Source organism: Primulina huaijiensis, chromosome 2 (assembly GCF_012295235.1).
Source record: "Primulina huaijiensis isolate GDHJ02 chromosome 2, ASM1229523v2, whole genome shotgun sequence".
Taxonomy (NCBI): Eukaryota; Viridiplantae; Streptophyta; class Magnoliopsida; order Lamiales; family Gesneriaceae; genus Primulina; species Primulina huaijiensis.
The window spans coordinates 19059568-19074038 of NC_133307.1; the positions used below are offsets into that span (position 1 = coordinate 19059568).

At 37.3% G+C, this 14471-nt stretch overlaps 1 protein-coding gene across 1 annotated transcript; it reads left to right on the forward strand.

Moving 5' to 3' along the window:
* Positions 1-3150: 3150 nt before the first annotated feature.
* LOC140967879 (sorting nexin 2B-like) lies at positions 3151-10903 on the forward strand. Its single transcript, XM_073428653.1, has 5 exons — positions 3151-4381; positions 7186-7395; positions 7760-8020; positions 9565-9651; positions 10585-10903. Exons 1-5 carry the CDS (start codon positions 3398-3400, stop codon positions 10657-10659), a joined length of 1617 nt encoding a protein of 538 aa, XP_073284754.1. The 5' UTR covers positions 3151-3397; the 3' UTR covers positions 10660-10903.
* The last annotated feature ends 3568 nt before the right edge of the window (positions 10904-14471 follow it).

A 14471-nucleotide genomic window follows, 5' to 3' on the forward strand; every position in this document is an offset into this window, starting at 1 on the left:
AAGCAATCCACGGAGAGCTTCGCCGAAGTGCTGAATACAACAAAAAAAAAGTTTTTCAATGTTTTAAAATAAGTTCTCTAACAAATTTAAAAGCATTGTAAATGCTTACAGAGAAAGTGACACGCGAGTTTGCGATCTCCATGGGCCCGTAGTACGACTTTTCATATTCAGCATAAAAACCTCGTATCATACTTGGCGAACGGTCGAGCATCGATGCCCGAACGCGCGCCAGCGAGGTGTTTACTTTCAGTGTCACGGTCTCCGCAAGTGGCCTCACTGCATAAATAGATCGATTAAAACAACTTTAATGAAAATATGAATAGACAAGGTGTAGTGTAATAACCTCTCGACGTGGTCGCCTCGCGACCTGACATACGCGCATCGGGAGTCACTTGAATATCTGACAACAAAAAAATATATTGTTTAATATACTATACATAAATATAAAATCAAAAAAGTGTCTTACCTTACCTTCCAAGGACTCCTCTGTAATGCCTGGAAGGATAGGCTCGAATATCTGTTGGGTAGCCAGATTATCATCCACACCTAACAGCGTACATTAAACAAATTAAAATAATAACAACTTCAATGCAAATATGAATAGATAAGGTGCAGTGTAATAACCACTCGACGTGGTCGCCTCGCCAACTGGATTACGCGCATCCGGAGTCGCTTGAATATCTAAAAAAAAAGTTTATTGTTAAATAAACTGTACATAAATATAAAATCAAAAAAGTGCATTAGCTCACCTTCTGAGGACTCCTCTGTAATGACTGAAAGGTTAGGCTCAAATATATGTTGTGTTTGGCTACTACTGCCAATTTCCCTAGCCAGATTATCATCCACACCTAACAACGTAAATTAAACAAATTAAAATAATAATGACNACCTCGGATGATTTCCTCTTCCACCCTCTGTTATAGGCTATGCTATAATCTTTGTCCTGATGCACTGGCATGTTAGACCTCATCTCAGCAAAACAAGATCTGATCTGTTCAGTCGAACTCGATCTCAACCCATCGAGACCAAGATTAAAACTCGCTTTCAAGTCATCTAAAGCCATATTTATATTCCAGATACACGCCCTGGTCTCAATAAATTCTGCTGACATCTTAACATGCATAGACGCAACGGAATCCTCCAAGGCAGTCAACCGCCTCTCGAAACGATGCTCCAAAGGTGACGGGTGGCGGGAAGGATTGAGTCCAAAGTGGACTCTAGGACCCGTACGCATAGGAGAAATGGTGCTAGAGTTGGATCTATTGAGATCACCAGAACGGGTGCCGGAAACGTCCTGAGATGCATTTGCAGAAAGCGTGTGCTGGACTGATCTACTCATATCACCATAAAAGTTGCCGGAAAAAACAGGACTTGAATGTGCAGAAGGCGTGTGCTGGACTGAGGGAGACTCTAAAAGGTGCTCGCTACATATGACTGTTTCACCTTGCCTCCAGAGCTCGAGCACCCGAGTGATGACCGCATCAGGCACAGAATCAACAAAAAGCCCTGTCGTGTAATAAGGTGAAACTAGCTCTTCAGGAGTAGGAGTCAAAAATCCAAGACAATCCTGCATATAATTAATAACATATCATATTAATTAAAATTAATGTCCACAATTATTNTGAACAAAACCGCCGACAAGGAAGCTGCCGTCAACTTCTTTCCGACCTTGTGCCTCGGTGAGATAATTATATCGCCCTAAAAGGTCCTTCTTCAAACATCGGACAGCATCCCGATAGGCTACTCTACCTCAGGGATAATGGTTGAACCTATCCAAATCATCTACAAGCCTCCAAAATTTAGGGTCGATCTTCATCGTCTTTTTCCTCGTCGCCTCCCCAAATCCGGCACAACAACAGTATAGACTAGCCATCTTTATCTTCTCCACATCTATACCATTCTCATTATGCTCTTCGACATTAATCTTTCCCTCCAAATCACTCAAAGCAATCTCAGACTTACCGGGAAAGTGTGTTGTGCCAAATACATCTCTATCTGATAAATCTTCGGGCTCTATAGCGCAATCGAGACCCGTTATTAAACAATATTCTAACAAAGAAAATCTAACCGGCCTTTTGCGCACCACCATCCACAAATCATCACTACTACTATCAACAATCTGATTACTCATTAAATACCATATAATTTGACTGGAAATGTTAAAATCTCTATAATACCTAACCAAATTACCAAAAGCCGACTGCTCGAAAAAATGGGTTCTCTCGTCGTTGTTCAAATAGCGATGAATTTTCTCAGAAACCTCTTTGTATCTCGATTGAATTGTCAATTTGTATCGAAATACTGCATCTCTGCCAAGTTTCCTCGACAAATAAACCTGTGACACAAAAAAAATTAGTACAGTTACGGAAATATTGGTCGACCACAAATTGTCGACCATAGCCATTATTGTCGACCATAGGTTATGGTCGACCATAACCTATGGTCGACCATAACCTATGGTCGACAATAGATTATGGTCGACCATAGGTTATGGTATGGTCGACCATAATCTATTGTCGACCATAGGTTATGGTCGACCATAGGTTATGGTCGACCATAACCTATGGTCGACAATAGATTATGGTCGTCCATAGGTTATGGTATGGTCGACCATAATCTATTGTCGACCATAACGTATGGCCGACCTCACATGGTCGACCATAAGATATTGTCTTTTTGACTTTCATGGTCGACCATGTGAGGTCGATCATACGTTATGGTAGACCTCTCATCGTCGACCATCAAAGTAAAAAAACAAACGCCCAGTCACACGCACACAGCATACATAAAGCACGAAAATGGAAAAAAACACAGAAGCAAAAAATCGAAATAAACGCGAATCTTACCACATTTTCGTTTGCCATTCCTTCGATTGAGTAAGCGTCGCCTTGAAGGGAAGGGTTTTTCGAGGGTTTTACAGGAACGGTCGGAGGTTTTTTAAATTTCTTTCGAAAAGATGCTATAAATGTATAATCTGTGATAATTAGCTAAAAAGGGTGTGTTTAAACAATTTAAACTTAAAACNGGATAATTAGCTAAAAAAGGTGTGTTTAAACAATTTAAACTTAAAACGTAGGGACATAAAAGTAATTTTAACAATGAATCGTTTTTTTCAAAAAAAACACAATAGACTCCCTTTTTACTAATTTTCCCCAATTTTTTGTATGATAATATATATCGCCGGCCGCATCGGCAGTCCTCCTGCCTTCGCCTCTCCGCCGCCGCGAATAAAATCTCCCTTATTTCTCTACTCTCTGTCACCCAGTATCATAGTAGTTGGAGTTACTGTATCTGATAATTTCACAATCTTCAGTCCAATTTGGGATAAATTACTCATTTACTCTGTCGATCTTTATCTTTAAGCTAAAGACCTCCAATTGAGAGTACCTAGGGCATAATGATGGAGCATATGGAGTCTTTAACCATAAACGATGATCCTTCATCGTCATCCAATGGCTCAAAACCATTTTTCGAAGACCCTCTCTTTGCATCTTCGCAGTTCGTGGAGATTCCAACTGATGATGCTGGTGATTTGCGATCTCCCCAGGAGAAACAGACGCCAATCCCTAGCCACAACTCCATACTCGAGCCCCCTTCTTATGCGGAAGCTGTTTTTCGGTCCTTTGACTCGGATCATCAGGTGGATTCTTCTGATATCAACGGGCACGATCACGATCACGCTGGGTTGGAATCGCGTTCTTTTTCATCTGATTTCCTTCGAATCTCTGTTTCGGATCCATTGAAGGAGCAGGAGGTATCTGGGTCGTTGGTACCTGGAGGAAGTTCGTATTTTTCGTACTTGATTACGACCTTTACAAATTTACCAGAGTTTAATGGGACGGAGTTTAATGTTAGAAGGAGGTTTAGAGATATTGTTGCCTTATCGGATAGGTTAGCCGAGAGTTACCGTGGGCTTTTTATACCAGTAAGACCGGATAAGAGTGTTGTTGAGGGTCAGGTGATGCAGAAGACCGAGTTCGTTGAGCAGAGACGTACTGCATTGGAGAAGTATCTGAGGCAGCTCGCTGCCCATCCAGTTCTCAGAAAGAGTGAGGAATTACGGGTGTTTTTGGAGTCTCATGGGAAAATGCCATTGACGAGGACTACGGATGTGGCATCAAGGATGTTGGATGGAGCGGTGAGGCTTCCGAAGCAGTTGCTTGGTGGGGAAAGTGGGGTTGGGGGAGCGGATGTGAGTGAGGTGGCGCAGCCTGCCAAGGGAGGGAGGGATTTGCTGAGGATTTTCAAGGAGCTAAGGCAGTCTGTGGCTAATGAATGGGGAGGGGCAAAGCCTGCGGTCATAGAGGAGGACAAGTATTTTTTAGAAAGGAAAGAGAAGTTGCAGGGCTTTGAGTACCAGCTCAGTAGTGTGTCTCAGCAGGTTACATTACTGCCCTCTTTGATTTTGCAGTTGTTACTACTTGATAAACGTCGCCATCTTTTTTGTTTTTAAATCATGAAAATTATAATCTATGGTTAATGTTGATGTTTTGAACAACTTTAACACATGAGAAACAGCTCAGTAGTGTGTCTCAGCAGTTTACATTCTTGTAATCTTTGATTTTGTGATTTGCTAGTATCCAAGATTGTTACTTCTTAAATGTAGGCATCTTTTTGTATACTAATTATGTAAATTTTTGTTCATGGTGATTGGTGGTGGAGCTTTGAATAACCAGTTGGTTAACACCAAAGTGACTGATTTGTCTCATGACTGGAAAACAACAAATATATGCTAGTAAATATGGATTCACCATGATTTTCAGAAATAGCTGTTTCTGAATTAGGTAGAACCATGTTTTCGATTTGTTTTGCCAAGTTCAAAATTATCCATCTCTAAAGCAATGGGAGGGCACTTTGTTGGAAAGTTCCATGAGTTTTACTGGGTAATGTCAGTGCTCTAAAAAGTGATAGGCAATGGGGCCTCCTAGGCGGCGGGTGCCAAAGCGGTTTTTATTTTTTGCCTAAATATTTAATTTTTATTTTTTATCTCCGTACATCGGATCCAAACTCAAAATCGATGGCAAATTCTTCCTCTTTATATGATACAAATTGATTGAAAAATATGTCTAATAATTTTTTTAAAAAAATTAAAAATTTATAAATTTTTATATATTACATTAAAATATGTGGGGGGATGGTGGTTTTCGGGGGAGCGACTTTCCAGTGCCTAGGAACCGCCTAGGATCGCCGAGGCAGTTCTTTTTAGAATACTGGTATGTTGATACCATGATGATTTGTAGCTCCTTTACCCGAGCCACTAGTAACAGACTAATAAACATGTAAAATTTAAAACTTAATAACAACAATTATTACAGCGGAAGAAACCAAATAACTTAATCATCTTACAATCCAAACGAAAACAGAATAATAACAGCAGTTTTAAACATTAAAACAACCATATCGAAAACATAATACTGCACGAGAATGCGATAATCCAAACAAAACCTCCACTAGATTGCTAACGAAAATCGAATTGCTCTAGCTACTGCCCTGGCCGTTCGAACCGTCCGACTTAAGACATGTTCCGTGGAATGGGGTGCCTAAGATGAAAACAAGGACGTGAGCGACAATCGCCCAATATGAGAATGTACGAGTATACAAACTGATATGATGTATGCGAAATGCAACATGCTCGGCTATCAAGGATCAAGCCAAGAATCTCATGCTCAGTCTAGAGGCGCCAAAGTGTGTAGTCTCTGATCTGTCCTAGGCATGTTTTGGCTCCCACACTAATCATGAAGACGTGGACTTTCAATGTCCAGGTCATCAGAGCCCGCGGGTCCCGTCGGACACTGTAGCTCTCGATGCCCATCGTCCACAATACAGAATAAGATTGAGCGGCCCCAACAAATGAGGTATATCTCAAAAGATATCAGGCTCAACATGATATGTCATACATAATATGCCAAAACAGTAAAACATGTATCATGCAACAAATAAATATGCAACATATAAGTGTGTATACTACGCTTGGATATCTCAGTCAGTACATCACATACCTCACTAAAATTATCTGATAGAAAGCTTACTCGTTTGAGCCTAGACAATACCAACATAATGAAATCACTAATAAACCAGATCCTGAATTACCAAACATGCTACAAGGTTCTCCCTAATGATTTTTAAATCACTATTTAATGCTTTAGGATTATACCTGCGTCCGTCGTCAGCCTACTGATGATGTCTCGATCTCAGTTCACCGACCCCTCCTCGAGTCGACACCAACTCCGAAACTTCCCGACACCAAAGTGCCCTAGAAACTGACTAGAAAACCAAGGTATATGGCTAGAATTCTTTCTGAAAGAAGCGGTGAAGGAAACAAAAGAAATAAGCTTCCATTTATAGGCTGCATCCGGACTAGTTCAGAAAATCCGAATCAATCTCACGTGTCAGAATCTCATTTGTTTAATTGGATTTCTCGGGATAAAGTAATCTGAAGTAGATTGAGTTTTTCATTTTAAATTCGGTGGATCCCAACAGGTTGATCCCGAATTATCAATTCCTTAATAATACTTAATTAACAACTCTTTAATTATCTCTTAATTAGTATTTCATTGACAATAAGGATTTGGGTCATCACATGATTGGTCTGAATGAATACACAATTTTCTTCATAACTTGTGAAATTTAAATATGATAGTAGCTGTTACCATTTTGCTTGTTATTTCATGTCGGAAATTGTATTTTGGCGGGCAAGTTCTTGATTATGGAGAAGTTTCTTAGTGGAGTGAAAATTCAAACCAAATGGATGAGGACTTTACCTTTTTAAACTATTATAATATTCCCATGAGGCACATTGCCTTAAAAAATATATGTTGATTTCAAGAATGTGAACATTTATGCTGCGTATTACATCTTGGAAGATTTATTAATTGCTAAATTTTTTTGATTGTTCTAGGTTCTGTTATTTGAATATGATATGTCATTTAGTAAAATTTTAAATATTAAAACAAGTTCTTTGAACCTGTCAATGCAATGTTTCCTCTGTAATGTAACTATAGTCTTTATTGATATAAGTGGAAGTGTTTGAAATTGTGCTTGGTTTGCTAGCAGAAGACTCACATGATGGGAAATGAGAACTGAGAATACGTGTATTACTGAACGCTTTTGTCATGAATTGTTTTTGCAAAACTCGTGGTCGGAGTTCTTCGGTTTGTAATCACATGGTCTCTGTTTTATTTACAGGCTGAATCTCTTGTCAATGCTCAGCAAGAGATTAGTGAGACAATGGGTCAACTGGGTCTGGCTTTTGTCAAATTGACAAAGTTTGAAACAGAGGAAGCTATATATGACTGCCAAAGAACACGCGCTGCCGACATGAAAAATGTGGCAACTGCAGCTGTGAAAGCTAGCAGACTGTACCGGGAATTAAATTCTCAAACCGTTAAGCATTTGGTAAATCAGTTGGATTCCCCTTGATTATTGAACTTGGAATTTTAATGAATGACATGCTATGTTTTATACTTGTAATTTTTAAGCACATTATAATCCTTCCATTTGTGGTTATTTTACTTTGTTGTAGTTGTAGGAAGTTACATGATAATATTGAATCTTCATTTACACTTCATTTGTTTCATATTTAAGTAAACGTTTTTTAGCAATATTTGTAGGATCAAGTAGCAAAGAGCTTGGTTCTCCTTAAATAGCATCTCGAGATTGAGTCCATTGTTTCTTCAAAAGTAGAGGGTTTCAGCCAAAAGTAATTTTTTTTTCTCCCATCATCAAATGTTAGTCTCTCAGGATCTTTTGTCTAATTCAGGATAAACTTCACGAATATCTTGGGCTGGTGCTAGCTGTAAACAATGCATTTTCCGACAGATCTAGTGCTCTGCTCACTTTACAGACCCTTTTGTCAGACTTATCATCATTAAACTCAAGAATTGAAAAGCTTGAAGCAGTGTCATCCAAAATATTTGGTGGTGATAGATCAAGGATGCAGAAAATTGAAGAGTTACGATTGACTGTGAGAGTAACTGAGGCTGGTAAAAATTGTGCTGTCAGGGAATATGAACGAATAAAGGTATGGTCTCTAGCTCTGCTAGACATGAGGAGAAACTAATAGATTGTTTTTTTTGTTAGTATGCCTCTTAAAAGTTTATCTTTGAGCTTTTAACCCTTTAGGCTAATTGAAAATTTTCCACTTAGAGCTTGCCCGATGAGCGCCCGAGTAGTTTCCTCGCCCCTCCAAAGGGAGAGGACCTCACACGTGGATGTTTCCGCATGCGGATCCCAATTTTTTTTAAAAATATCAAATGGCCATAAGCCGTGTATTAATTTTTGAATTTTTTTTAAAAAACCAAAAAAAATAAATAAATTTGAGACGATTTGACGGTTTGAAATAAGCCATGATCATCTCAGCCATGATTTAACTTTTAAAAAATGATTTTTTTACTGGAAACAAATCCAAATAAATTGTAAAAAAGTCCAAAAATTAAATAATAAATAAGGAAAAATATAAAAAAAGCCCAACAACTATATCTTACAAAATCCAATCATTTGTCTATAAATAAACCCCCATTTTCTTTTCATGTTACACACAATCTCCAATTTGTTCATACAACCTCACTCACACAATCTCCAATCTCTCTAACACAATCTTCAATATTTCTTATGATAGAAGATTTTATAGTTTACATGGAGATGAATAGTGAAATTCGTCCACTTTTTAATAATGTGTCATTTTTTATTATGTGTATTTTTTTAAATTATGTGTTTTTATTTTTTTATGTTATGTTTTTTTAAAATTACGTGTGAATTTTTAAACTAATTTGTGTGCAATTGTAATTTTTTTTTTAAATCATGCTACAATTTTAAATGTAATAAAAAATTAATATTTCAACGTCATGCAACATCATCTCATCACTGAAAGAAAATAAGATGAAGTTACCAATGCTGAGATTAACATGAGATGAAGTTACTCGTAAAGTTATCAACTTCATCACACCATTGTACACGCTGTCATGTGTATGTGTACCAAGTTGCTCATTTTACATTGAATTAGTAAAAGCTGATAAAGACACCATTATTCCTTGACCAAAAATAGATAAAATTGATCCAATACGTAAAACTTGCAGCATGGTTTGGAAACAGTTGAAATCCTCGATCTGTTGTTCAAGTTAGCGGAGAAAATGAAATGGCATTTAAGTTTGTTATAAATGATTCCGCTGCTCCACTATGCCTGGTGATAACAATTCATTTGTGTGTGAAGATTCCCACTTTGTTATCTGGTTAAATTAGATACTTTCAGAATAATTGCAATTTGTTGCATCTTTGATTACTCTGATGTTCTGGTCTGGCCTTTTGATTTATATGCACTTCCCGACTGTAATATTACTGTTCAAGCTCCTGCAGTCTATGATTCAGTAATTATGTTTTTGATTGTTTTATTTCTTGATGACCAAGTCACCAAACAGCTGAATACTCCAGAAAAGAAATTTATATACTCATTGTTTTTTATTTGTTAATTTGAGAATTGCTAAGGTTTAGTTGAACGACAGAAAAATTTCACATTCTATAAAGTTTGTATTCATCCACTAAACTAATGAACACTGGCAATACATACAGGAAAACAATAAAAATGAGTTTGACAGACTGGACAAAGAGAGGCATGATGATTTCTTGAGCATGCTTAAAGGATTCATTGTTAATCAGGTATTTTGTTTTCTCCTGATTATTGTTTATACCGGGTTCGGTTGGAACCAACTGTAACATGAGAGCGGATACTTTTGGTTCGAAAATCAGAGAAATCGAGGACTTGTGATAAGATTAGTCCTAAAAAACAAGAAATTGAAGCTGAAACCATATACCTCTCCAAAGTTCTTGAAAGCCCAAGTACAAATAGACAGTTTAACCCAGACAATAAGCTCAAGCCTTGTTTTAATTTTTTTTACAATCAACAGCTTGTAATATAATTACTGGACTCGCAGGCATCTTTATTTTTTCTAGACCGTTCAAATTAAAAGTAGACATTAAAGTCAGTATAAACGGACAGTTCAGAGTAGAAAGAAAGATGTTTCGGGTTCCTAAATGGCAAAGATATTTGAAGTCAGAAAATGTATCAAGGGGTTGGTGAATAATAACAGTGTGTTGGTTGTAAAATAATTGTTAACTAATGGAACCAGAATAGAATTATCTCCTAATGGATTGGTCATGCTTCCATCTTCTATTAGGGTCGGAGTTGTCGATTTTAAAATCATGGTTGGATTATGTACGGCTTTGTAGCAATATTTTTAGGGAAAAAAGATTACTTTTTTATGCTTTTCAAACCAAAAAAAATCATGTTATCTCTTAGTAAAATCTTTAATGTACTAAATGTCATATCATGACCCTCCATCCTTTTGAACTAATATCACTAGTTTCTAAGGAGCTTGAACAATCTTGAAAAAGTTCTGTTTCTCCAGTTTTCCTAGTTTCATTCCTGGACCGGATAGATTTTGGTTGCATTTCATTGAATCAGAAACATGCTCCCGTAGTGCTCTGTGACACCATTTATCAATGCCTATGCGTGTTCTCGTTATATGTACGCTTCGATTCCTCTACTTCTGTGCTGCAACTTTTGTTTTCTTGTTATGAAATTGATAATAGGCTGGATATGCGGAAAAGATAGCCAGCGTCTGGGAGACGGTTGCTGATCAAACACGTGAATACACGAAATATTGATAATTGCCTCTGTGTAGCCTTTCTCCCTTGGTAATCCCCAACCCCTTCGATGACATCCTTTGTATTTCATGCATGCGAGGTTGCTTTTTTACAACCACATATGACATGGCTATAGCTCTAGATAGTCTAGATTTAGTTGCCAATTTTCTGGGTTGATGTAATTTGTTAAGAGAAACTCATCAAGGACCACATTTGCAAAGTGATAGTTTTCATGTGTACTTTATCTATGCGACTCTTGATTTTAGACCTGTAAGTATTGTTAGGTTCTTTTGAGCTGGAATTGTTGATTTGGGCGATGGATGTTAGTATTTATGCAGAACAGAGACTTGTGAGGCTCAAGAGTCGAGTTTGGCTAATGCTTTATGTACTACGTTGTCAGTTTCATACTTCTTAGGCAGTGTAGTGTAGGTTACTAGTACTCTTGAAGATTGGGCTGAAATCAACCACAAAAAAGATTGCACTCAATGGTTAATAGGAAAAAATCATTAGTATGTGTATTCTTTGTAAAATAAGTTGGTTTTTTTTTCTTTCAGTTAATTTTCGACAGGGTGAGAGCATGGTGCTAGATACATAAGCAATATCTAACGTCATGTCACTAATGTTTGTTTGTGTAAGCATTGGTTGAAGCTATGTTAACACTCTATCGAGAAGGAATAAAAATGAGAAAAGTAACGATTTTATAGATGAAAAGGTGGTCACTTTATACTCAACAAAAGTATTGATAGAACACGTCACCAAGTCCAGTCTAAGCCAACATGGGGAAGCTTGTCGGTTCATGATCCACACTGTTGGAGCCACTACATTCCTCACCCACATTTAAAGTGCATCCAAAAATCACACTTGAGCAATGAAAAGCCATCTCATCTACAAAGCCCTCTGCAATTTCTTCACTATACCCGTAGCTCTGGTTTCCGAAGTCGAGCATTCGAACTAAATGAAGTAATTCCTGAACTTGACTTTCGAGATAGTACCATAACCTTTTGTTGATTTGTTCCTTGCAAAACTCACAAAAATAGTTGTCATCCAAATTGGTGATACCAGTGATAATTAGGCCAAGAGGACGTGAATCGTATTCATGCTTGATCTTTCCTAGTAGAAAAGCACAACTATTGTCGATGATGAAATCACAATCAAAACATTGGTATAAAATTTCATAGCCTCTCTTGAGGTCAGAACGACAATTCTTGATTGGATTCGTATTTTTAACGACTATGCGTAGAACATGATGCTTGTGATGCTCATGTTTGATAGCCGTCACAATCTCAAGACATGTAATATGAACATCGATAAGAAGTTCATCACCATCATCATCATAAACGAAATAAGAAAATTAATTGCCAAGAAGATGGCACGTGGGACAGTTGAAGAAGGAACAAGCGCTACTACAAAATAAGGACCAAATTGCGAAGGAATTAGATAACTTTCGCTAAATTTATGTGTATTTTTAAGTCGAAGACAACGGTTTTCTAAAAATCATTGTCTTTTAGCTTATTTTTTGGTTAAAGACATCGGTTTTCTTAAAATGTTCAGAGTTTTTTTTTTTTTTTTCAAAAACAACAGTTTTTGGATATTGTTGTCTAATAAGAATGATATTATATTCCTTGGAAAAGAGTAAGATAAGAGTGTCAGTTGAGAGGGAAATGAAATTTCCATGCTAAATGAGTTAATGATCCCTTAAGAGAAATATCTCTCCCAGCTATTGGAGAAGTTTGCAATGTTACGCCTACTTTAGCCATAATAACTAAGAGAGTGTGGTGTTGACTTGAAAATTGAAACAAGAGATAACTCGGCTTATTGTTTAAATATAAAAGAAGAGCCTGATGGGAGATCGATATTAATCAAATCATTCACTCCACAGTTCGATAGATCTCTTAAGAACTTATTAGTTGGACGAGATTAAAGATGGAGTCTCGTTCTACATGTCAATACTGACAAGAATGAAACTTATGGTAAGAGGAAAATCTGTTGATTTTAAAAATCAAGATAATCCCCCTTCGAAACACTTTGGTAGTGCTCTTGGATCAGAATCTCAACTAACGAATCAGCATATGGAGTTGTTAAAGGAATCGAAGAGCAAACGAAAAAGTGCGATTGGGAATGAAAGATCATTCTTTTTCTGAGAATATGAGAAATAATCTGTACAAGCAACTAATTACCTATTTATATACGACTATGTTACTTGAAATGAAGTAAACAAGCTTCTTATTTATTTACAACACCGATTTAAGACTACCCCTCAAGCTTAGAATAAATGGAACATCCCAAGCTTGGATAATGAATATTCATGTTGGCTCTTGCCCAAATCCTTTGTGAACAAGTTTTCAGGTTGTTGGTCTTAATATATGTTCAGTATTGATGAGCTTATCCCGAATATTTTCTCGAATCAAGTGACAATCTATTTCCGTGTGTTTCATTCTTTCATGTTATAGTGGGTTTGCTTCAATGTATAACACTGTTGTGCTATCACAGTGCAAAGCTACTGGTAGTTCAAATTAAACTCCCACATCTCTTAGTATTTCAACAATCCAAACTCACGGGTTGTCTTCACCATTGCTCTATACTCTGCCACCGCTGAGGACCTCGAAACAGTGGCTTGTTTCTTTGTTTTCCAAGAAATTAGAGAATCTCGGAGTTTGATACGGTATCTGATGACTAATCTCCTAGTCATAGGACAAGTACCCTGGTCCAAGTAATAAAATGTCGTCAACTTCAATGAACTTTGTGAGGAAAGCAATATCCCTTGTCCAGGCGTGGCTTTCAAATATTTTAACACTCTCAGAGCTGCCTCCATGTGCGAAGTTTCGGGATTATGCATGAAATGGCTTGGTGATTGCACCGCGGAACATATGTCGGGGCTTGTGATTGTAAGGTATATCAATCTTTCAATTAACTACGGTAAGAACCCAGATCATCCAGTAAAGGATCAAGCAAAGTCAACTTGTCCAACAGCATCATCATAATCTTTTGTTGTAAGTTTCAAGTCATCTTGGTGTGTCACTCACTTTAGCACCAGCAAGCCTTGCATCAGATATAAGTTCCAATGCATATTTTGTTTGGTTTAAACAGATTTCATCCTTCCGAACGAGCTACCTCAATCCCTTGAAAATATCTCAATGTCCCCAAATCTTTGATATTTATCTTTGAGTGCAAGTAACTCTTTAGATTTGAGATTGAGAGCTCATGATTCCCTGTTATGACTATACTATCAACATAATTACGAATGCTTTCTCTCGTTTCACAAACAGATAATGGTCATGTTATGATTGAGCAAAGCCAGCATGTGACGTAATCTGAGCAAACTTCATGTTCCATTGCCTCCACGCTTTCTTGTGGCCATATAAGGGATTTGTTTAATTTGCACATTGTCTCCCCCTCACTTCAAAGGTTTCCTTTCACCTAGCCCTGACTTTGAAGACCTTGAGGCAATATCACAACCGCATTAGTAACGCCCATTTGAAAAAACGGCCATTGGAAAATAGTTGCATCTCTTTATCTTATTTTTATATCATTATCAAGAAAAAAATACGACGGATTAACTGATATTTCTATCAGTTATCAGTTAATGAACGTACTGTGCACCGGTAGTTTAAAGTCCGAGATATTGTTGGTCAACCAATTAATACGACTTGTGAGATGCAACAATTATTAGGAAATAATCGAGTTAGAGTTGTAGTTATGTGTTCTACATATGGTTTGATGAGATGCATTGTTTCGGATCAGAAAGAAGACTATCCATGTGTGTGCTACTGCTCTAAGGATTTTAATAATGAATTGAATGACATGTTTTTGACGTACTTTGATTAAAGGTGTAT